We start from the raw sequence: 25,952 nt of genomic DNA, 5'->3' as shown, positions 1-25,952 counted from the left end.
GTTCTGAAATGTTTTGGGATATTTACATAGCTTGCACACTATTATTCTAAAAGGTATGTTTAAGGAAATTAACAAACCTAGCAGACAATTCTTACGTGTTTATATTCATGGCAGCTATATGCATAAGAGTGAAAGTTTAGAGGAGGATGGTATCTACATTGTTAGCTTCTTAAGCCATGTCTTGAGATGAGACATCACCTCCCAGATTTTGAATGAGCTAACCTAGTAGTTCGAGGGAGAAAAGAAATATTTAACTCGCGACATTCTTCTTTACACGGTTTTATTGAGAGAATATTTTGTGTTTAAAAAAAAAAGTGACTATACTTGGAGAAATGCTTGCATATCCATTGAAGCAGCAGGTAAAAATTGTGGCTAAAACAATGACTCTACATAATAATATTTGTTTTCATCCTGCAATACCTAACATTAGTTTTAATATTATTGAAGAAAATTAATCGACTATTCCTCCTGAAGCATATGAGTATCGCTTCAAGGAGTCAATATTACCAAATGATTCAGATATAAGTTACTCTTACAGGCAGAATGGAGAGGGAATTGAAGATATGTTTAGTTCAAGAGCATATTAAAAATACAATAGTTAATGAGTGATAATTGTATGCTAACATATAAAGACATGATTAATCTATTTATGTTAACTTTTTTTTCAATGATATATCTGCAGAACGTTTCATAATTTTGTTGTGTTTTTTTTTTCTTTTTATTAGCATGTTGTATTTTATTCCACTTGGCATCCTAGACAACCGTGGACATGATATAATTTTTTTTTCTTGGATGTTTTTTGGTTTGGAGGTCTATGACGCGATATATGACTTTAAAAATTCTTTTGGATGATCTTTATTTGGCTATGGATTAGCATATGCAAGTTTGGTATTAAGTTATAATGACAGATTATTCATTAATTTATTTTTACTCTGAGACCTCACTTTTTTATATAATTTTATCGTTGTATTATTATTATTCTTATTAGTTATTTTTTCTTATAGCTTTGTCATTGAACTATTAATAGAAACTCATTTTATGTATTAAATTTTGACATATAAGGGAATATGATTTCGAGGATTCCACTGCTTCTAGAGTTGCATTGCAGCTGTTAACTGTAATGTTGAGTACTTCATCACGCAGAGAATGTAGCTATGGAATAAAATTTTATAGTTGCCCAAAGAATAGATCAGGAGAAGACAATGACTTCTTTAGGTGGACTGATCAATTTGAGGAGTCTACTTCAGGTAGTGACTATGCGTAAAAAATAGCTTTAGAGAAAAAATTTTCTCGTATGTTTTAATTGTTTGGAATTTAAAAGTAATATTAAGATAATATTACTAGTTGCTCTTGCATTTTTATTTTTTATTTTAATTATTTTGTTACTCACTAATAAGTGAGATAACTTTTTGATGTAAAATTTGGACTTGTATGTTTTTTTAGATTTTCTGATACTCCTTTTTGTTTTTATGTATGAGTTATAAGCCTGAAATCATTAACTTACTAACAACATATGTATACAAGAGCAATACTATCTTTTTTTATAAACAGCTGCATCACAACTGAACTAACCAAACAGACACAGCTTCACCGATAACAACATTGCTACATTAGCTTCTTCTAGAGTTGTTGTTGCACAACAGTTTCTTCAGACAGTTGCAACTCCCCCAAATAGACCCTTATATGTCACTGAATCTCTATTCATTTACATGTCTAACACCTAAACTTCAATTTTTACATACACACTACCACCTTACCAATGCAGGAAAAGATGTATTTTACATTTAAAAAGTTAAAATTGTAGTACTTTTAATGTGATATTAAAGATTTGGGTGATAAATGTAAAAAAAAAAAACTAAATTTAGTTGTTAGATATGTAAATACATAGGAATTGAGTGGTATCTATGATTGTAAATCTTAGCTATGTAGAAAGTTAAGTTCAAGTGATAAATATGTAGATAAATAAGAATTGGGTCGTATTCTTACTCAGGAGTTTGAATGTTTATAAGGCATTTTGTAGTGGATCGAGTTCCTACTTTTTAGGGTTGAATTTTAACATTTGCATAAATTCCAAACTTCCAATTTGCTTGAATTCTGAAACAAAACTTTTGTTTACCAGGTTTTCAAGTTTTGTAAGAAATGATTAGAGCGAGGAAAAATTTATATTAGGCAATTGAAAAGATTCAAGTGTGCAAGTTGATATCAGAGGCAATGTTAAAACATGTTTACTTGAAATGCAATTATTGTGACAAGATAGTTAAATGAGATATTACAAGGAAGAAGGAGCAACTCTCTTGCTCACATAAAAATATTGCACCATGTACTAAAGTACCAGAAACAGTTAAAGAGAAAATTCAATCTTATATGAAAATGTCAACGATGTCAAAAGATCTTGCACAACGACAGCTTGATGATAGAATTGATGCTAACTTTTATAATAGGAGTAAGCGCAGTACCAATAATTTCTCATCATCTCTATGACTGATGTCTAGTAGAAGTGCAAGAGATCTCTCGGTTCAGTATGTGTTGAATAGAGATCATGGAGAGGAGGCAGTTGTAGCTCAGAAGATGTCTCCAACACATGTCAAAGAAGCATGCAAATGTGTTTGCATGAATATTGGGAGGTTTTTTTATATGAGAATGTTATTCCAACCAATGTGACAACATCTCCTCCTTTAATATGATGTGTTCTAGTGGTGTTTATGATCAAGGCTTGAAGCCCCCATCTCTGTATACTTAAGAACATGGGTATTGAAAGAGGAGTTAAGTAATACATAAAAAAGCATAGAAGAGATTAAGAGGACCTGGGGTCAAGCTGGGAGTTACAATCATGCATGATGAGTGGTCATATATAAAAAATGAAAGTTTAATTAATATTCTACTCAATAATTCATGTCATTTATTTTTTGAAATATGTAGAAGCTTTTTATCAGCTGAAGGATGCATAGTAAATTTTTTGGACTACTTGATGCAGTGATAGATGAAATTGGAGAGCATTTGATAATTCATATTGTGGCGGACAATGCAAATGATTATAAGGCAATTATAAATAATTGATGCAGAAGAAAAAATATTTATACTGTATATCTTGTGCTGCACATTCTCTAACCTGATATTAGAGAAGATTGGTGAATTGCCACATCATAAAAATATCATGACCAGAGCCAAAAAGATTAATAAATTCATTTACAATCATTCTTTGATACTGTTCTTAATTAGAAAGTTTTTTAAAAAAGAATTTCAATGCCCTGCTACAATAAGATATGCTAGTCTTTTTGACTCTATAGAGAATGTTGGAAACTAGACGACCGTTGAAGGCAATGCTCATTTCCAGTAATGGGCTTAACTATGTATGGGCTAAGAAATTTAAGGGAAAAGTTATTTTGAATGAATGATTATAGTCTAGTGTCTCATATGTAAAAACAAACACCAGACCATTAATGCAAGTCTTGAGAATGGTGGATGCAGGGAAGAAGTTTGCTATAACTTTTATTTAAGCCACAATGAATGGGGTCAAAGAGTTAATAGCAAATAACCTAAGAGGAGAAGAGACCACTTATAGAGAGTTCTTGAATATCATTGATAAAAAATGAGGGCTTCAACTCCACTGTCATTTGCATGGAGTCGGATATTTTCTCAACCCTCAATTTTAATAGAAAAAATTCACCAATCCTAAGATTAAGTTGGGGCTATATTAGTGAATTAATAGACCGATTGCTGGCCAAAATATGAGAGCAACTACTGATAGGCAACTTTTTTTATTCAGGAATAAGAAATTTTTTTTAGGCTACAACCAACAAAAGATGCTACTACAAAAAGCTCTACAAGTAAAATATTTAATATATAATATATTCATTGAAACAAATATTAAATGAAAATGACACTCCATATGACGCAATGGAGAAAAAAAATTCATGTGGCCGACCTCACTTAGTGGGATAAAGGCTTCTTGTTGTTATTGTATATTCATTGAAACAAATATTGAGTATCTAAGCACTACTCTTTTAATTTCTAATTACAGAATTTCTTTCAAAATATAGTTGAATGACAAATCTAGTTTTGTGATGGTACTCCAGAGCTCCAATGTTAGGTTATTAAGGAATATGACTTACATGCTCATCATCTGGATGTGTGTATAATTGGAACACATATAATCAAATTATATAAATAAGAGAAATCGATCAACGACCATAATGATGACATATCTGGTACAAATAATATACAACAAGTAATTTAAAAATAAAAATTAAGAGGTTCGAAAAATGACGATCCTCTTTTATGTGAAGATATGCAATCAGATGATGAGTGGTTCGTAGGTGAGTATAATGTAGTCACACTAGCTGAGTTTCAACAAGAAGATTTGAACGTTAATTTCTTTTATGATGACATGAAAAAAAAAAGTAACACATCCAATAATAAACAACAAGAGATAAAAAGAAAATGTTTTTTTTAAAAATCTAAATAATTGACATTTTCTTAAATTTTAATTTCGGCTTTTTTATTGATTAATTTTTTTAACTGAATAGGAAAAAAAATAACTGAGATTAAAAAAAAAAAGAATAGAACTTAGCCTCAATTGACTAAAATGCACGAGAGAAAGTTATCCGTTATGATAATGATTCAAATAGATACCCTTTAAGAGATGAGAGTGTTGAGGACTTTGAATTTTCTTTATCTTATTTGTAATTATGAATTATATTATGTTGGACAATAGGAATGAATATATCTTACTTATATATTTTGTGCAATTTATCATTTTTTATCATGTTGCGATTTTAATATATTTTCCTTTCATATATTTATAAATTATAATGCTATAATATATTTTTTACGCATTTATTTTGGCTACGCAATTTTTAAATCATGAGGTCTCAAGACTTATGTATCATACATCACGAACGAAAACACCTCAATACCCAATTGAGCAAATTAAACAATTGAGTTGAGCAAGAATGAAACCTAACATAATCTTGAAAACATGTCTACAAATAAGGATAAAATGTAAAACAAAACTTATAAAGGACTCATTAGCTTGCCAATGAGCAAGAATAAAACCCTTCAGCTGCATTTAAAATTCACAAAACTTGATAGATGAACACAACATCCGTCTACAAGCAAGAATGAAGATAACATATTAGACCCTACATGAGACTTGCAATAGATTTAAGAACTCGTCGAAGTGCGCAAGGCCTTAAGGATCATTCAAGATCTGACAAGTCAAAGACTAAATGCAAGCAATTTGATGTTTATTTTAAATGCACAAATAAAATCTAGAATATCTTATTCGCCACCAGATCCACAACACTTGAACAAGCAAACAAAAGGTGACATTGAAAGTTTAAAAAAAAAATTTGCACACTTTTTAATGACAACAATATTTGTGAAAACGTTTAAATGTTAGGACTTACATGTTACATGGGACTATCATCAACTCAAACGTGTCATCTCACGAAACATCCAAGCACCTCGAGATTTGCACAAATATGTCGCATAAGTGCACTGAGATTGTTCCATCAAAACTAAGCGATTGCATTTGCTTGAACCAATATAAAGAGTACTCAAGCACTTGCTCCGAAAATATAACACAGGTAGAACTTATCTTAAGCTAAAATGGGATTCGTCTGAGAAACAAGTATCCTAAATTTTGCAAATAAATTATTTGAAAAATTAAATTCAAACTAATTCAGTTATGCATGCTCTCGACTAGGCTACCCTATCTGCAAGGCATTGACCACTCGCTAGAAGAGAAGGATCTCAAAGTCATCATTAAAAACATATAAGTTAATATGGTATATTTTGGAGATTCAAGATATGTTTTCTTGCAATTTATACCCCACTCGGCACGAAAAATCTACAATTGTTTAACCATTAACTCTTTATGTGCTAGACAAGCTAACATTTGAGCAAAGAGATTGAGGATCTGTTTGGGGCAGCTGCAACTTATTGAATAATCTGCTAATAAGCTAGGTGCGGTGGCTATTACAAATTTTTATGTTTTTGGAAAAGCCAAACCGCTGCCAGAAAGTTGTCACTGCACCTAGATAGGTGCGGTGTGAAAACATTATTTTCAGCATTTTCACAACGCAAAAACTATCAAAACACAGTTTACCCAAACAGGTCATGTGTGTTTTCAAAACGCCACTGCACCAAATAAGCTGCTCTAAACGGACCCTGAGTTTGGATCACCAATATCCCCAACAATAGAATGATTATGAGCAAAAATATCTAGATGATCTTGATCAATAATAGTGTAAGGTGTGTTGCCAATCACTAACAACCAAGGTAGGCACTGATCCAAGATAGCATCAAAATTTAATTCAAAGTTTTGTGTACAAATCAGAACAACAGTACTTGGAGCACCAAAAAATTTATTAGTTAAATATTCCTCATAGTTTTGATTGCCAAAAGATTTCCATAATACTGAGGGTGTTTGACGCGGGACGCTTGGGGGAACCCAGGACCCGTTCGGTTTAGGAGTTGGGAGGGGTCAGCCGACCCTCCTACCACTAGGGAGAGCCTCCCAAGAAAGTGAGATCACTCCTAGTTATCCTAGTATTATATATTTGCTTTTGTGATGTTTTAGGGTTAGGTTTTTCATTGCGTTTGTTTCGGGACAGTCGTTGGCATCTTCTTTTCCCTTCTAGGGACGTATCCAAGGGTTTTGAGTGGTGCTTCAGTTGTATCTCATTCTTGATGGGGTGTTTATTCTTTTGATGCCCTTCCTCATCCCTTTCCACACCGGCTTCCTCCCCCTCGCCGCTCCACCTATGCTCCTGTCCAAACCGCCTGCATCATTGTTGTCATTGCTGACCTTTTTTTCTTGTTGTCACAACACAGAAGAACAAACATTTGTTATTCCTATTGTGCTGCCGCCCAAGAAAACTATTCCATTTGTTATTCTGACAGTTCCTCCCCTCCTCTAGTTGTTGTCCACTCCCCCTTGACGCCGCCCCAGAATCCAACCCACTAACCTCCCTTTTGCTACTTCTCCGTAGGCCAAACGTCTAGCCAACACCACTTACACCCAAGATTCAACTCTAGGTTGTTTTTTGTAATCTCAGAATTCCACAGTCTTGTTGTAAATTCTTGTTTGAATTTAACAATAATATTTTTTTCCTCATGGTTGTGTGATGAATTCTGGTATCATTTGGTATCAAAGCTAACCTAACACTGATCGTATCCTAGGGTTAACAAATTCCACTATTACCTAACCCGCACTCCACCGAAAAACCATTCCCCCTTGCTAATTTTTCAAATCAGGCACCAAAATTTTTTTTCCACCATAATCAGCCCCATACAACCTCTTACATCTCCAAACCCTAAACTCTAGCCATGTCGCACCGAGGAGACAAGTGGCCGAAGCCGTGCAAGAACTTCCATAAAAGATATGCGGCGAGAAATCCGCCTAATTCGTAAAGGCTTGCTGAAATTAAGGAATTACACATGAAGAAACTATCGTCAATCATTAGCCAGATTCAAAGACTAGGGAGAAAATTTTAAACCCCTTCCATAAGAATGATTCCCGTGAAGAGGAGGTTAGACCACGACACTTCGAGATTTAATATTAGAGGAGGTCGAGGGATGGAGTGATTTTTGGAGAACAAATAGGCCTAGGGGTGAAGGTAGACCAAGGGGAGAATGAATCTAAATGACTTCATTGAGTGGTTGCTGGTCGTTGATAATTTTTTTAGTACAAGAAGGTGTCAGCTGATAGGAGAGTGAAGCTTACTGTCATAAATATGAAGAAGAATACATTTTTTGTGTTGGGAGAATTTGAAGAGAGAGAGCGATAGAGAGAAGGTTGGAGCCAGATCGTCACTTGAGAGAAGATGAAGAAGATGCAGAGAAAATATCTACACCCGCACTATTGACAGAGCATGTCTTGAAGCTCCACCATCTACAGTAGAAAGAGTTGTCAGTGGAGGAGTTCACAGTAGAATTTGAGCAACTGACAGAGTCAGAGGAGCACACTATCGCCATCTATTTGGGAGGCCTGAAGCCAACCATCAGTAATATTGTCCAGCTACAATCGATTGGTCATAACATCACCTTGGAACTAAAATTGGAGAAACAACATAAGCAAATCAGGACTCCTTCATTCAGACAGTTACCCACAAAAAGAGGAGGCAGTACGAATAAACTTGAGGATGGTGCCAAAACAGTCCATAAATATGATAGAGCTGACAATGTGGGAAGGAGCTCAATAGGAACAATACACCCAACACAATGCCGCAAGAAAGTGTTTGAGAAGTAATGGCTTAGAACATATGATCTTCAGTTGTTCTACTACCATAATTGTCTCTTTCACTAAGTATGGAGTCGTAGAAGAAGTGAATAATGATGTTGGAGACATATAGATTAGTGAGGATGTACAAGAGTACCAACTTTCAGCTGTTGAAAGCGAGATGTTTGTGGTTCGATGGTCCTTCAGATTGAGGCTACGAGAGAACAGCAGTGGCTTCGCCACAACATATTTTACATCTATTGCATTGTGAAGAGAAATGTATGCAACCTTATCATTAATGGAGGTATTAATAAGAATGCGTCTACAAATATCATGGGTAAGTTGGAGTTTCAATATTCAGAGACATACTAACTTGATTGAAGGAGAAAAGGGTTAGCATTGACAGGAGATGCCTCGTGGAATTTTCTATTAGGGACCAACTGCAGGATCAGATGTGATGTGATGTTGTGCCCATGGATATTTGTCACATTTTGTTATGGACACCATAGCAGTTTGATTTCATGACTCTGCATGGTGAGATCAAAAACACCTACTCATTCACAAAGAATTTAAAGCGTATAAATCTCCTGCCTTCCGCAAAGTCTGAGGTTATATGTGTTCTTGCGAGTGGAGAGGCGTCACTAAGATCAATTTTGGTACTATTAGAGAGTAGTGAGACAGAAGATCCGACATCAGACACATGACAACCATTACAGAGAGAGTTTCAGGATATCCTAACCGAAAACTTACCGTCAGGGCCGCCACCATTAAGGGAGGTTCCGTTTGTTTTCACTTCAGACAAGGATGAGCCAACCTTGGGCTAATTTCAGAGGACTTTGTAGAGTACACTTGGCACCAAGTTTCAATTTGGTTCAGCACGGTACCCACAGATGGTTGGATAGACAGAGTTGGTTACTAGCAATTTGGGAACCCTTCTCAAGTGTTTTGTGGGGCAGTGCATCCGAAAATGAAATCTAGGTGCTTCTAGAGACACAGTCAAAAGCCCTCCAACCCCAAGAGATTACAACACTCTTACCACCTTCACCGCGACTGAACTGAATCCATAAGATTAGAGACATTCTTGACGAATGAGGTCCGGCCCCTGGTTATCCTAGGGAGTGTCGGTTTGGCTCCTAACCCCAGGGAGTGCCGCCCAAGTGAGTGAGCCCAATCTCAGTTATCCTAGTATTATATATTTGCTTTTGTGATGTTTTAGGGTTAGTTTTTTCGTTATTATTATTTTTCTTTTTTTTTTTTTTGATACAGCAATCGACATCTCATTTTCCCTTCTAAGTTAATATTCAAGGGTTTAAAGTGGTGGTTCGAATGTATCTCATTCCTGAAATGGTGCTTATCCTTCTGATACCCTTTCCCATACCTTTCCCACACAGATTCCCTTCCCCCCGTGACACCACCTGTCTTCCACCACCCCAAACCGCCTGCATCTTTGTTGCCATCGCTCATGACATCCCTTTTCATGTTGCCGCCGCCCAAAATAGCAAACCATTGTTGTTCCTATTGTTTCCGCATCCAATTCTCTGCTATCTCCGCCTATGACAGCCAATCCATTTGTCATCCAACAATTCCTCACCTCTCCTTGCAGCTGCCATCTCCCACCAGCCCACTAACCTCCTCTTTGCTACCTCTCCAGAAGCCCAACATTTCGTTGGCACCACGTAGACCCTAAATTCAACTCTAGGGCTAGTATTATGTTGTTGTTTGTTGCGATTTCAGATTTTCACATTGTCTTGTTGTAATTTTCTATTTGAATTCAGCAATAATATTTGTTTCTCCTGGTTTTATGAAGAATTTCGGCAACAGCGTCTAAAAACATTATGAGAATTTGTAATAAATAATTTCATAAGAACAAATTAGAAAAAAGTTCATAAATTCCACCTTCTGGCAGTACGTAGTTATGACCAGTATAACTAATCTAAATCTCTTTCATCAGAGAGATGGTTCATTTCAATAAAAACCTTAGCTACTAACAACCAAGCTAGTTTTGTAATTACAATATCCACCTCAAGAAGATTATCAAAAGTTGAACCAAGAAATACGAAATGGACTAATTAAGCAGTAAATTCATAAAAGGGGAAAAGCAACCTAAAATAAAGTAAACAGAAGCTTCCTCAAAATAATCAAAATGAGGAGACCACTTCAGCGTATGCATTGGGAAACCATCTGCATAGTATGATATGAATGGAGATTGCCTTGAATAATTAACTTATAAGGATAACTTCATAATAAAAAAAGAAAACACTAGAGAAGTTCAACCACATAATCCCCAACCAATCCTTGAATCTATGAAAAATCTTCTATTGAGGTAAATGCCAACTTAGACATCTCGATGTTAGAGAAAATGGTAATGATTTACCTTGATAGAAGGATGGCAGCATGTGATGAGTTTGTATAAGAAATTGCTAAAAACATATGAAGAAAGGAAAGGAGAACATAAGCCGAACATACCTCCTAACAATCTCAACAAATGAACAGTGAGCACAAGTTATGAGAGATTCCACAGTAATTAAAATATTAGAAGCAAAAACAGCCACGAAGAAAGTATTATTTTGCAAAAGTAGATAATGGAATAGATGGACTTAATGCCAAGAAAAGAGATGGAGCTAAAAAAGGAAAGGTGGCCGGCTGCCAAACATGAGAAGTAAGGGAAAACTTAAAAAATAGCATGTCAAACTGATGGAACAAGAGCACGAGCCTAGGCATCGAGGCCAAAGACAGCATGAGCACCTGCATCTAAGCTCGAAGGTGGGCTCTCCATAATAGAGGAATACATGTCAAGCACAAGCTGCCAAGCACACAAAGGATGCCAAAGCGCGAGAATAGGATTATGGCCACAGGTGGAAGTAAGGTTGTAGATAATGAGTGTCTTACGAATATTGAGAGCAAGCATAAAGTGCAAAAATAAGATGCTGAATGAGGGTAAAGCTGTTTGTAACCCAAGCTAGGGCATGGGCAGATGGCGGAGCCTTGTGAATATCACGCATGAGATTGGTTGAAAGCAAAACCAAGAAACAGTGTGAGCCGACTGCAAACAAATAGCACAAACAAAACATGGGTGATTGCACGAGTGCAAGCGACACATTCAAGATGTTGATTATGCATAAAATAATAGAATTTGACAGCATATCCAGTCTCATTGAAACAAAGTTTGGGGAAGGGGATCATCACATGCAACCAAAAAAATTCTTTCAATGAATTCATGTATTTCCATTTTCTATTGTCTATAATTGTTACACTCATCCTTTCAAACAAATCAATTAAAATGACATCAAATCTAATTCATACAAAGATCTTGAAAGGTATATTTGGCAACACAAGTTTTCTCTTTAATAAGTGCACTAGTGATGGGTCATAAGGCTTAAAAAAACAATAATTAACCAAAAGGATACCCATCATCATTAATCTAGTATCAACTATTTTGATTCAGTTGATGAATCCTCGTTTTTTTTCAGATGCAAACACAAAAGTCTCAATTTTTTTCAGTCCTTAATTCAAAAACTTAATTTTTATTGGTATATAAACAATGATAAGGCATAGGAATACATGTCTTGAATATTCAATAGAGTTTAGCAGTCAAAACAGAACCCAGATGATGGAAAAATAGCAAAAACAAAAAAATAATACTGAAAATATATATTGCAAATGAATAGCCGGACCTAAGAATGCCAGGACATCAGAAAATCCATTGCAATGCCTTGTGAAAGTAACATGACAAAATTGATGTTGAAAATAGACACTTCAAAACGCTAACCAGAGTACCCTTCAGCACTCTCTGCAGTCTATAATTACAAAAATCTGAGATTAAATATCAAAATTTCTAATCATCATACCACCAAATTTGCTAAAGATTCTTTTCTCTTTCGTTATATTCCACATTACTATTGAACATGACAGTTAAATAATTTTTCAGTACGAGCTTGATTGGCATCACTCCAACATGCCACCGAAAAATAGAAGGAAAACGCCTTTTTACCTAAAAGCTAGAAGTAGCATGATCGCATAAGATATATTTACATATAATGCGTAAAGATTATCAACACCTTCTATGAAGTTAATTCTTTTAGGAGGGCGAGTCAGTTACACTTACAGCCATGGTATCAGCTATTGCGTATGCCTCAGTTTCAGATCCAACATTCTCCAATTTTTCATTCTAAACATTTGAGAAGTCATAAGTCAGTAAAAGAAAGTTCAAACTACTTTAATCATAAAATTATTACTGCAAGATATGAAGAGCTAACATCTTTTTACTGCACAATCTTTTCCAATGAATTGCAAAAAAAAAAAAGCTTACCTGAGTTCCAGAAGAGTTTATGTACAAGTAAATAGGTTTGGAGGGATTATCGTAGTCCAACCACATAAACTGTGCCACAATCAACTCAGTCACTGCTGGAACAATCTGTGTAACAAAAAAATTTCTAAGTACATAAGAATTGGGCGGCATGCATGTTAATGCCCAATAAAAAAATTTAAAAAAAATCATGTGAAATGGAACATGCGAATAAATATCTAAGGCTCATATTAGTTTGAGAAAAATTATCTCACAGGCATTCCCAAGTAGCAAATCCGGGCATCCAAAAGTAAAGAGGGCAAATCTGGAGGGGCGGTTCTAGGCCTACCGTAGCCTCTTGCACCTCCACGGTACATGCTTACACTCATACTATACTTTGATGAGCCTTCTGTTACCCCTGTTAGGCTATACATCCCTCCGTTATCAAGGTAATTCCTAGCCGATGAGATGCTTTCCTGCCAACATCGAGGATAATCAATTAATTTCCTCCCATACAAATCTCGCACAACATATATGCAGTGATTAGTAGAGTATTTACATAGATAACATCCAATTCTTATGCATTTACATGCCTACTACCTAAACATTACATTTTACATTTATACCACCCAAATCTTTCCTATCACATAAAAATACCACAATTTCACCTTTTAAAAACTGAAATATATCTTTTTCATGAATATGGAAGGTGGCATATATGTAAAAATTGAAGTTTGTGTTACATATGTAAACGAATAGGAATTGAGTGGTATGTATGTGAATCTTCCTAGAGTTAAAAATTACCGATAAATTTCATTATGAAAGCGTGACTATAAAGCATACCTCCGTAACTCTTTCCTGTTGACGCCTTACAGGGTTATCTTCAGTCATGAACATGTCCATTTGTGAAGCTGTGAGACCATAGAGGTGCTGCGGAACATTCTTGTAGTTTTCCTTCACTACAACAACCCCACATCACATCTGATTGTTTTGCTCAAAAATAAAGAAAAGCTCATATGGAATTTGATGGCAAGATGATAAGGCCAAACTATTTGATGCAGCACATGTTTTGGTCTAGGAGTTTCTAATGCAACTAAATGATGATACGATAAAATAAATTCAAATATATAAAACCAAATCTCATAATTCACAGACTGCCAATTAAAAAAATTGTGTATGCTTTTGATGTGAGCAAAAAAGACTAAAATTCATCTTAATGGTAATTTAATGATCATCCAATAAAAATTTTACAAGAAATAGGATTGAAAGAAAAACATATCTGGATTAAGTCACATTTAAATAAGAAAATCCATATTGAAACAAACAACTAAAATCAAATTACAATCACAAAAAAATGTTGACAAAAAGAGAACAAGGAAAGAATTTGACAAAAAGAGAATAAGGAAAGAATTAACAAAATAAAGGATTGAAATTGGCTTCCGCTAGACGGCGGCAATCAAAACTTGCATTGTACTCAAAGAACTCACATCAATAAGCATATCAATTTGACGACAACAATAATAACAAAAAGCCTTTATCCAACTAAATGGGGTTGGCTACATGAATCCTTTTTCTCCATTGTGTCCTATTGAGCGTCATTTTTTCATTTAATTCTAATAGATTAAGATCATTTTTATACAATACACCGGTCATTTTAGGTCTAAATCTACCTTTCTTAATATAAATCGAATCTAAAACATCTACTCTTAGATGGGCGACGTTTAATGTGACCAAACCATCTAAGACAACTCTCTAATCTTGTCTGCCACTAGAGCTACACCAACCCTATCACGGATATAGTCATTCCGCATTTTGTCACCAAGTGTCCAATCACTCATCCACCTAAGCATTCTCATCTCATCAATACTTAAGTTTGTTCTATGTTCTCTTTTAAAGGCCAGCATTCTACACCATAGAGCAGTGCAGGCCTCAATACCATCTTATAAATTTTCCCTTTTAAGGGTCCGTTTGGGGCAGCTTATTTGGTGCGGTGATGTTTTGAAAACGCACCTGGCCTATTTGGGTAAACTGAGTTTTGGCAGCTTATGAGTTTTCAAAACGCTGAAAACAGTATTTTCACACTGCACCTATTTAGGTGCAGCGACAACTTTCTGGCAACAGTCTGAATTTTCCAAAAAAATAAAAAATTCGTAATAATCACCGCACCTAGCTTATCAGCAGAATATTCAATAAGCTGCAGCTGCCCCAAACAGACTCTAAGTCTAAGAGGTACTTTACTATCACACAATAAGCCCAATGTATTCATCCACTTCAACCAACCGACATGAATTCTACTAATAACGATCCCATCTATATCACCATCACTTTAAACAATAGACTCGAAATATCTAAAAATTTCACACATTTTAATGATTTGATTACCCATAGTTACAACTCTGTCACTAGAGCTACTACTAGTAAAAGTGCATTCTATATATTAATTTTAAATCTACTCGAATGAAGGCTTTTACACTCCAATGTAGACCTCCATAATTCTAGTTTTTCCTGACCTTTTTTTCTAGTTTTATCCACTAGAAGGATATCATCAATGAAAAGCATACACCAAAATAAATTCTCCTTTAAATATCCAGTAAGAGTATCCATAACTAAAGGAAAAAGATATGGACTTAAAGTTGATCCCTGAAGTAATCCAATTGAAATAAAAAAATACTTGATCAATCCTCCTGTTCGAACCAAGTAACTATTCTAGTATACATATCATTAACGGCTTGAATATAAGTCATATCAACACACTATACTCTCTAAAGGACTTTTCTTGGAAGCTTATTGTAAGTCTTTTCTAAATCAATAAAAATCATATGTAGATCCTCACTCTCTTTGTACTTCTCCGTCAAACCTCTCAATAAAATTATAGAAATCCAAACTGAATATGAGAATCTTTGTAACACATCTTAACCTATATTCAATCACCCGCAGCCATAATTTTAAAGTATGACACATCAACTTAACTCTTCTATAATTTGCAAACTCTTGTGTAACCCCTTTATTCTTAAGCATGAGAACCAAACTCTTCCTCCACTCAAATAGATTTTTAGTTTTTAAAACAATATTAAAGAGTTTAGTAAGCCAAGAAACTCTCAAATATCCTAAATATTTCCACAATTTAATTGGGATGTCATTAGGTCTTACTGATTTTCCACCATTGATTTTCTTTAAAGGCTAATCAACATCTTTTTTTATTAATACGACGGTAAAAATAAAATATTTTATTATTATTAACGATATTAAGATCATTAAGAACAATTGTATTTTCAAAAATTTCATTGAAAAATTATTAAAATAGCTTATTTACCTATGTTAATAAACCTCCTCTAAAAAAAGCACTCTTTGATTTTCATCTTTAATGCACTTTATTTGAATTAAATATTCATTTTTCTTTTTTCTCTGTTTGACTAGTTTATACATATATTTTTCACCTTATTTAGTATCTAATTTATTAATAAATATCACTAAAATTAAAATTTTAAACATCACAAATTATTCTCATAAACTATCTACGGGTCATCTTATATTTTTCTCAGTTCTCTATACTTTTACATTTAAAGTAATTTTTATAAAACAACTTATATTTTATTTTTTTTGCACATTATTATTCCACCACCAATTATTTTTATTTAAAAAACTTTTCCTTTTGATTCTCCGTGTGCATCTTGCCGCTTGTTTAATAGTGCATGTTAATTTATCCCACATAGAATTAGCTTCTTCATGAAAATCTCAAATCTTGAAATCATAAAGTTTACTCATAAAATTTTTTTTATTCATGTTTTTTAGGTGTCCTCATCTAATTCTATGATGATTTTTCATTGTATTTCTTATCTTTTCATTGTATTTTTTATCTTAAAAATCATCTTAAAATCCAAAACTAATAATTGATGTTGAGTACTTAAATTTTCACAAGGAATGACCTACATTCTCGACAATCTCTTTTTCTCATAAGAAAAAAATAAGTTTGAATTTTATTATATTCACTCTTGTAAGTAATAATATGCTCATCTCATTTCTTAAATAAAATATAAGCAATAGCAAAATCATATGCTGACGCAAAATCTAATATAGTTCTACCTTCTTCATTAATCACTCAAAAACCAGTCATCATGAATTTTTTTAAAATCTTCTACCATTTTACCAACATGTCAATTTAAATGTTCTCCAATAAAAATTCTTTCTTCAAGATGTATCATTTTTATTAAGTCTTCTAGTTCAATCCTGAATTTTTCTTTTAAGCCCATGTCTAAACCTACTTGAGAAGCATAAACACTTATAACATTAAAAAACTTAATATCAACAATAATCTTTAAAGTTATAATTCTATCTCTAGTTCTATTAATTTTTACAGCATTATCATTCAAACTCTTATCTATAATTACACACTAAATCTAGAGGGACACCTACCTGAATACCAATGTTTAAAACCTAAGATATCAATCTTCTTAACATTTTTTTAAACTCATTTAGCTTTTTGTATATATAAGATGTTTATTTTCTGATGAATCACAATATTTACTAATTTCATTAATTTACCTGTGAGAGTACATATATTCCAAAATCATATCTTGATATTAGTCTCATGCAAAAACTTAATTGCCCGTATTCGTCCGTAATGTGAGAATTGTTGCTTATTTGACACTACACCTGAGCATCGGTGTAGCGGCCCTTGCACATTTTTCACTACATTCAGGTCATACAGAGCGTCGCTTCTAGGAGAAATCATAGCATTTACACAAGGATTTAAAAGATTCATGTCATGATTTATAATGATCATATTGTAATTCCCATTTATATCCTTTACATGCCTAAGAAATCATTTATAATCATCATATTGTAATACTCATTGGTCTCTGTTGACCAACAACAACAAGCCTTTGTTCCACTAAGTGGGAACGGCTACATGAATCTTCTCTCTCCATTGTGTCTTGATAAGCTCGTCACAACGAGCCTTCTAACTTCCATGTGAATTCATTAAATTTACCTCAACCTCTAGATGGATCTTGTGGCATTCATCCAGCAATTATTGTGCTTGTCAGAGCTCAATTTTCATTATCACAATCCTCAATTGTGCCACTTAAAAACTTCAAGTTAAAAGGGTTTTATGGAGAATACCCCAAACATAAATCAAACGGTGATTTTGATGTTGATCCTTGGATGGTGTAGTTCAAAGCTGATTAAAAGTAGAACGTTCATCCTATGTCTTTGGATGCCATGAATTACAGCTCCTACAAACGTAGACCATCTTTCGACTCAACACCTTTACTTTCCTATCTTACCTAGTGAATGATGATGCTTTGTTTCAGCTTGGTGTCCATCAAACATCAAAGTGTCTTCCACTACTTACTAAGAAATTTATTGTCTTTGTCAAAACAATAGATGAAGGTAAATCACAATACTCCCAACTATGTTGAAAACACATCTATGCGACATCCACGCTTATTATGGTCACCTGACAAGAAATTAGGCACACACATTCTTGGGAAAAAAAAACCATTACGACAAATAAGTAATACAAAGTGCCTTAGGCAATCCTCCTAAGAACTCCATTGAAATGGTCCCCCATGACCCATTGAGTATTGGCAAAGCTGTGTTCAAACCCATATATAACCACAATAAGCTTTAGTGAGTTTATTATTTGTTCGTGCTCAGCTAACTAGAAAGTGACATGGATGATTCACGTTGGACAGGTGCAATAAGCAGCAATAACTCCTAGAACGGTTCAGCGGGAAGGAGTGTTTTTTGTGTGTGTTGTTGGGGGGGGGGGGGGGGCGGCCAAAAGAAGGGGGGGGGGGTGCCGCCAAAAGAATCGGGGTCCACCTTAAGCAACCCATAATATTAAATATGTGATTCTTCTTGTGTTCAGGGCATCATTTGTTTTGTTTTCCTGTCGAAAGAGAGCTTGGTGTCTCTGAATCTTCTCTCTGAGAGTTGTAATAGATGATGAGAAGGTGCTCCAATGATAACTCGTCTGAGATGTTGTTTATCCAATGTTCCCAGCTTCCCCATTCCTCTCATTGCTCTTCTTACGCTACAGTTGTACCTTGCAAGCTTGTCTGAACCATCTACCCCCACTGCGAACTTCTCTACTTGTTTCCAACCTCAGGTCTCCAGACTAAAACCCATTTCCTTCAATTCCCCACCAGCCATCCACTTCCCCCATTAGCCCAGGTTGTCTGCCACCTAATCCCTTCCTTGCCACCACAACCGCAACTCGCCCTCCCCTACTGCCACCACTAAACCGCCTTATTTCTTTACTTGCAACCCCCAAACGAACATGTTCCATTCCTTGCAACCTCAGCCCTATGGATTGCCTTCCCCTAGCCATTTGCCGCCCCTCTCGACTAACACCACTGCTGCGATGCAACCATCGCAGGGACTGTTGTGTTTGTGTTGTTGTTATTTTCTATTCAAGTTGATTGTTTGTAACTTATTACTTGAATATCAGTAATAATATTATCATTTCGTTGTTGTTTAAGTTAACTCCGGTATTATTTGGAATCATAGTTATTCTAACCCTAGTCCTACTCTAGGGTTGCTAGTATCCACCAATATACAACCTTCTCATAACCAGCCTGTTAGCATTTAAATAATTTTATTTTTGATGTCGAAATAACCAACCTGTTATTTTGTGCAAGTCATTTAAATGATTAAAATGTTATTTACTAGATTTTGAGAAAATTAGAACATCATCAATATATATTAATATATAATTAGAATATGAAATGAATATTTTATTCATTATCCATTGAAATTTTCAGAGAGCACTTTTCAATCCAAATGACATTACGTTCCATTCGTAATGAACAAAACAGTAAATGTTGTTTTATATTTATCAAATTCAATAATTTGGATGCCAATAACTTGATTTTAAATTAAATTCTGAAAAGATTGTGGATTTACTTAATCTATTAAATAAATCTCTTTTATTAGGTATGAAATACCTAATCCATTTTAAAACTTCATTTAAGGGTTTATAATTAATTATTAATTTAGGTTTACCTCTTTCATTTTCTGCAAAATTCATAATAAAATATGCAGTATAGCTCCATGGTGAGCATGATTTTATAATTAATTTTTTATCAAGGAGTTCGTTAATTTCTTGTTTGTAAATTTTTAAATATTCACTTCATTTGACACGGTCGTACCTTAGTTTTAATATTTTCACGTCGAAATTATTGATGCAAGGCAAAGAAACACAGTGTCTTTCCTTCACAAAAAGCTTTTGGATTATCTCCGCAAATTCTAATTAAAATATTTTTATGAAAAGTTTGAATTTTTTTCTAAAAACACTATTTGATTTTTCTTTAAATTGAATTTATTTATTTCATGTATAATAATTTCTTTAGGATTAGAAATAAATTCAAAAATAATTGTTTGGCCAAATTTATTGAAAAAGGTACTAGTACTATCAATTTTTTCTATTGCATTATATTATATAGAAACAGAGTTCCCAAAATAATATGTTGTGTTGGATTTTTAACAAGTAAAAATGAGCATTAATATAAATATAATTTTTGCAAATATTAGCAGTAGAAATTTTATATTTTTCATTTTATTACCAGAAATAGAAATTAATTGTTGTGTAGTTTTTTCAAGTTATTTAGAAGGTATTAGGCCTTCTTGAATACAATTGATATCCGCACCACTATCATCTAAAGCAGCGAGATTTTTTAAAATATATTCTCCATTTATAATAAAGGTAATTGTTATAAATCATTTATGCACAATAGCCTTTTGTAAAAAAATTTAAAATTAATTCTTGTTGATCATTTTCCTATTCTAAGGGTCTTTTAGTAGTCATAAGATTGTTTGATTTTAGATTTACTACTCTAATATTTATATTATCTTAATTTTTTTCTAAGAGTTTTATCTTGGATTTTAAATTATTAACTTCATTTTTTAAATTATTAATAGTAGTAGGTTTATTATTAGTTGATAAAATTAAAGATTCTCTCATAGAATATCCTGAAAAATGAGTAATATTCGAAGACGATGTTTTGCCTTTTGATTATATAACTAATTTTAGCATTTTATTGCGAATTTTTTAATTCTCAATTTGGAATGCAATTTTAATTATTTCGTCTTGAATTGAAGAAGATGGAGCAAATAAGTTGTTCATTTCCACCATAGATTTTTAATAATTTTCATTATTATATTTGCAATCAGTTTTGATTTGCAATAGTTTCCTCAGATTCTGAGTAAGAAGATGTTCTCTCAATTTCGTCTAAATTGTTGGACGTCCCTGAATTCTTAGAAGATGAATTTAATATAATCTTGAATAATGACTGCTCAATATTTTCATCAATATTAGGCTCATTTATTTTCTTTTTTACTATGCATTTATTTGCATAGTGTCCAGTCTTGTCGCATTCGCAGTATTTTATTTCTTTATATTTGCATTTCTTATGAGAGATTTTTGGTCGTTTTCAGATTAATAATTTTCAGTGTTGTTTTTTTTTTTTAATTATAGCAAAATCATAAGCATTGATTACAGAAAGCGCCTAATTATTTTCTTTCTATTAATCTTTCTTTTTAAATTTGATATCTTAATTTGAGATCTGTACATAAGCATGGTATTCTTGTACACGAGTATTTATTAATTGCCCATATATTAAATTCTCTTATGAAATTTTTTTAATATTATTGTCTCATAATTGTCTTTTTACTTTCTCGACAAAAACATTTGGTAATCATTCAATAAATTTTTGTTTTCAATGCTTGTTTTCAGTGCGTACTATTCGTTTCTAATAGAGACATTACTTTAGCTAAAAATACGTTTTTATACCATCTAAAATGAGTTAAAGTTGGACATCTTAATTTTTATAAGAGAGATCGAATTTGCTCCCTATTATCGGAAGCAATATCCAAAAAATGTTCTACGATACTAATAATTAATTTATAAACAACGTCAATATTATCTTGATTAGGATTGCATGATATGGTTGGACTCAACAATTCAGTTCTTTGTTCTTAAGTTAAATAATTATCCCACCTACCTTTTAGAGATCAGTAAACCCACAAGTTAATTGGGTTACTATTTTATAGGCATGATTGCTATAACTCTGGGATGCAGAGACATAAATCATCATTCTTTGTAAGACAATTTATATTTGACGATATGTTAATTCGTCAATATCTCATTTATATATATTTGTGGGGTTATAATCATTTTGATAATTATTGATATCTTGTTCATATAAAACATCGGCAGATGTGAGTAGAGAATAATAATATCGGCTCGTTTGTTGTGTTTGATATGAAGCCGAGGCTTTGGTGCCTTTTAATTTATGTATTTTAAATAATTATAATTCAGAAGTACTTTCTTGAATTTTAATTTTAATTTGGGAAATTTCTTCGTTCGCAGGATCTTCTGATTGTTAGGATGATCCATCATCTTTATTTACGGCAATTATATTAGTTCATTTTATTTTCTTAATTAATTCTTTAAATTCCTGAACCGATAGTCCTCAGTGAAAATTAGAACTAAAAGGTAGTTGTATAGCACGAACTGAAGAAATAACTGTAGAATTTATTTCTTTTTCTTTGTTAATTTTTAAATGAGTAAATTGATCTATTTTATTTTCTAACTTTATTAAATAATTTGAAATTATAGATATAATAGTATTGGTAAAAATTTAATTGTTTAATGACACAAATAAATTCTTTAGTGACATTAGTTTCAAGAGTTTTACCAAAAGTATTAAACGCAAAACTAGGATTTCTATCATCCAAGTCTAATATTGTAGGAAAAGCAGGAGGTAAAATAGATTTTGCTTCTCCATAATTAGTTTTCTATTTTCTATATAACAAATCGAGTTCACTTTATAATTTATTATTTATTTGTTCACTAAACTATTCTAAAAAGGATATGAATCATTTTCCTTCAATTAATCGGTTTTCATTTTCTGTAAAATAAATTTCAAAAAATTTTCTATGATCATCTTTTATAGTATAACTATGATACCAATTTCTAAATGATTCATATTGAGATTTTTTATAATCCTCAATTAAGGTTTTTCTAATTAATTCTTTTATTTCTTTTAATTCAGACATTATTAAACTTAAAACTAGCTTCAGATGGCTAAGAAGAGTATTCTACCCAAATTGAGTGTAATAAATTATTATTAGAGAGATTTATCCTATCATTTGATTTAAATCATTCTGAGAAATATTTGAAGATGGATAAGATACCCGAGGAAGAGTAACTGATCTTCGCAGATTAAATCTTATTAAAACATCTCCATCAATAGTTTGACTAACTTGTTCTACATCTTGATTTATTACAGGATGCGGATTTACAGCAATTTGTAATTGTCATGACTCAGGGAAACTTATTTCATTCCATTTAACAGTTTTATTAGTAATATTTGAAGCTAATAAATTTGTTTCCACTATTGTAGATTTATCTATAGGTTTCATATTAAATTTAATATTTGGACAAAGTATTCGTAATTCTAAAATGAATTCGATAAATTATAGCGATTATTTTAGATTTCGGTAAAAAACCATATTTGTGTAATTTGATCTGTATTTTAGTTGTTTTGAAGAGATTAATTTATGCAAGTGACACACTTACATTTGGAAAAGTATTGATAAAAATTGGTTCATGACAGAGACTAATTCCATCACTCCCATTAAAGATTGTGCTCAATTAAGGCATCTAACATCTCTTAAGCAGATTAAAATTGATGTGTTTAATCCTCTTAATATAAGAGATTTAAAAGCAATTTGGATTAAACCAATATGAATATATTTATATGTTTCGAAGTAAATGTTTAAATCTTCTTGACTTAGTAGAGAAATAGTTTTCTCATTTTTCGTCAAATACAAATTGACTAATTGAAACTGACATTCTATTATTCTAACATTTGCAGTGTTCGGTTGTAGCCTATACGTTGCTATCTAGCCATGTTTCCTAAAATTATTAATCGATTGAATCAAGTGCACCATACTCTTCATGGTGCTTTAGCAGCACCAGGTATGGATTGTCAAAGATCATGTAGAACAAGTTTATAGATGAGCTTGTCAATATATCAATATGAGATTATTTACTTTAAGATGTATTACTTGTCCAGGTTATGTTCCAATTCTTTCTAGAACCACACAGAGGAAAAGAGGTGTGCCTTTGATCAAAACAGTTGGTTCTGCTTATTTAGTTGCACCAATCAAATCTAACTATAAAATCCAAATCAATCAAGCTACTTTCTACACTAAACCAACCAAATTAATTTCTAAATTAAACTTTAGTTATATTGATTTGGTTCTATTTTGTATAAATCAAAACTGAAATGTTTCAAGAGTTAAATGGTCAAAGTTAATTAGTTGTCATCATATCAAATTCATTTATTTCATTATAGCTGATCAAAATTGGTCTTCGCCCACACATGATTGCAAAATGTTGTCGTAACATCGAACTGATATTTAATTAGTAGATATAATATGTATAGTAAATTAAATCTAGCATAGCTTGGCTTCTACTTTGATAGGTTTACGGAAAAAAAAAAAGAACGAATAATGTAGAAAATATGTTATGAAAAAAACTTTCAGGAATTTTTCATCTCTTCTTTGTATAAGAGGGAGGATGCATATAAAACTCCAAGAGGCATTACAAAATAAAAATAAATCAATAAAGAAGGGAAAAATAATTAGGGATTGTGATCTAAAGCAAAGCACACGGATTACAATCCATATGTATTGATCTAAGAGTGAAAAGTCCATGTGCCTTGATCTGAGATATGGAGCATCAATTTGTGTCTTTATCTAAGGATGCTGAGCCTCAATCTATGTATTTTAAGTTCTTTCTTATCAGTAGAGTAGAAATTCAACACTCCAACCCCCCCCCCCCCCCCCCCCAACCCCCCCCCCCCCCCCAAATTTGATGGTAGAGATCTACCATTCCAAGTTTGCTTATGATATTTTTATATTTTGAGTTGCAGAAACCTTTGGTAAATATATCGGCTAGTTGATTTCTTGTTGACACATATGGAATACAAATCAGGTCAATTTCCAATTTCTCTTTTATAAAGTGTCGATCAACTTCAATATGTTTAATAAAATCATGTTGCACACAATCAACATGATTGTGTGCAATATGGGTGGTTGATTTGTTATCACAACATGATTTTATAAAGTTCTTTCCATTTGATATTTGAATCCTCTAATATAATTTTAACCTATAGAAGCTCATAAATCTACTGCACAATGGCTCTGAACTCCGCTTCAACATTTGATCTTAAAACTACATATTGTTTCTTGCTTCTCCAAGTTATGAGATTTCCTCCTATAAATGTACAATATCATGAAGTAGCTCATCTATCTACCGATGATCCCACATAGTCTACATTCATTTCTACTTCAATTTGTAGGGGTATCATGTATTTTGTATAAAATTCTTTTTCGTGAATTGATTTGAGATATATGAGAATTTTATAAGTGACTTGAAAGTGTGACTCTTTAAGTTTGTGTATGAGTTAAATAATTAGACTTACTGCAAATGCAATGTTAGGACTAGTGTACGACAAGTAGATTAATTTTTCTACTAAAAATTGATATTTTCTCATATCAACATCAGCTCTTTCTTCATCAAGGTCTAATTTTTGTTCTAGTTCATTTAGAGTTCGACATGGCTTGTATTCTGTCATCGTCTTTTTCAACATATCCATAATATATTTCTATTGGGAGAGCAATATATTTTCTTTATATTGAGCCACTTCTATTCCCAAGAAGTGTGAGTTTTCCTAACTTTTTAATTTCAATTTTTTTAGCAAGTCTTTTTCTGAGAATTTCTTTCTCTTGATTGTTATATACTGTAACAATTATATCATACACAATAAAAATGAAGATTTTACCAACAAGTGTGTTATCTGAAGAGAGTATAGTCTCCTTGATCTCCTTGACTCTGTTTATATCCAATTCCTTCTAGAGCCATTGATAATCTGCAAAACCAAGCTCTTGATGATTGTTAGTCCACATAGGGTCTTTTTCAATCTACATTTCTGATTCTTTTTAAAAGAGCTATCAAATCTCGATGATAGATCTATATAAACCTCTATTCAATATCACCATGTAAGAAAGCATATTTTACATCATATTGTTGCATAAGCCGCCTTTAATTTGCTGCTAAGGATATCATAATGTGAATAGTGTTCATTTTTGCAACAGGAGCAAAAGTTACATGATAATCAATCTCATATGATTGAGTATATCATTATGCTACTAATATTGTTTTATATCTTCCTATGTTCTTATCTGCATAATGTTTCAATGTAAAAATTTATTTGTTTCCTATCATGATCTTTCTTTCTGGTAATTTCAGTTATCTACCGTTTAAGATTTTTTTCTAAGGTATTCATCATTTCCCTCAAGACTTCCTTTTAATTTTTACTTTCAAGTGCCTCAAATAGATTTGTTGAATGAAAATATGATTAGTGTTAA

The 25,952-nt window shown here is 32.7% G+C and overlaps 1 protein-coding gene across 1 annotated transcript in view; it reads right to left on the bottom strand.

Moving 5' to 3' along the window:
• LOC110023038 (ATP-dependent Clp protease proteolytic subunit-related protein 1, chloroplastic) overlaps positions 1–25,952 on the bottom strand; it is a 45,741-nt gene that overhangs the window by 5,490 nt on the left and 14,299 nt on the right. The window contains exons 2-5 of the mRNA XM_020722249.1: positions 13,353–13,468; positions 12,785–12,985; positions 12,534–12,638; positions 12,330–12,392 (exon numbers count right to left, since the gene is read on the bottom strand). Coding sequence (XP_020577908.1) covers positions 12,330–12,392; positions 12,534–12,638; positions 12,785–12,985; positions 13,353–13,468 — 485 coding nt within the window. The remainder of the gene's footprint in view (positions 1–12,329; positions 12,393–12,533; positions 12,639–12,784; positions 12,986–13,352; positions 13,469–25,952) is intronic.

The sequence above is a fragment of the Phalaenopsis equestris genome, unplaced genomic scaffold (assembly GCF_001263595.1).
Source record: "Phalaenopsis equestris unplaced genomic scaffold, ASM126359v1 Scaffold000206, whole genome shotgun sequence".
Taxonomy (NCBI): domain Eukaryota; kingdom Viridiplantae; phylum Streptophyta; class Magnoliopsida; order Asparagales; family Orchidaceae; genus Phalaenopsis; species Phalaenopsis equestris.
This window is presented reverse-complemented; position numbering and strand designations above follow the sequence as displayed.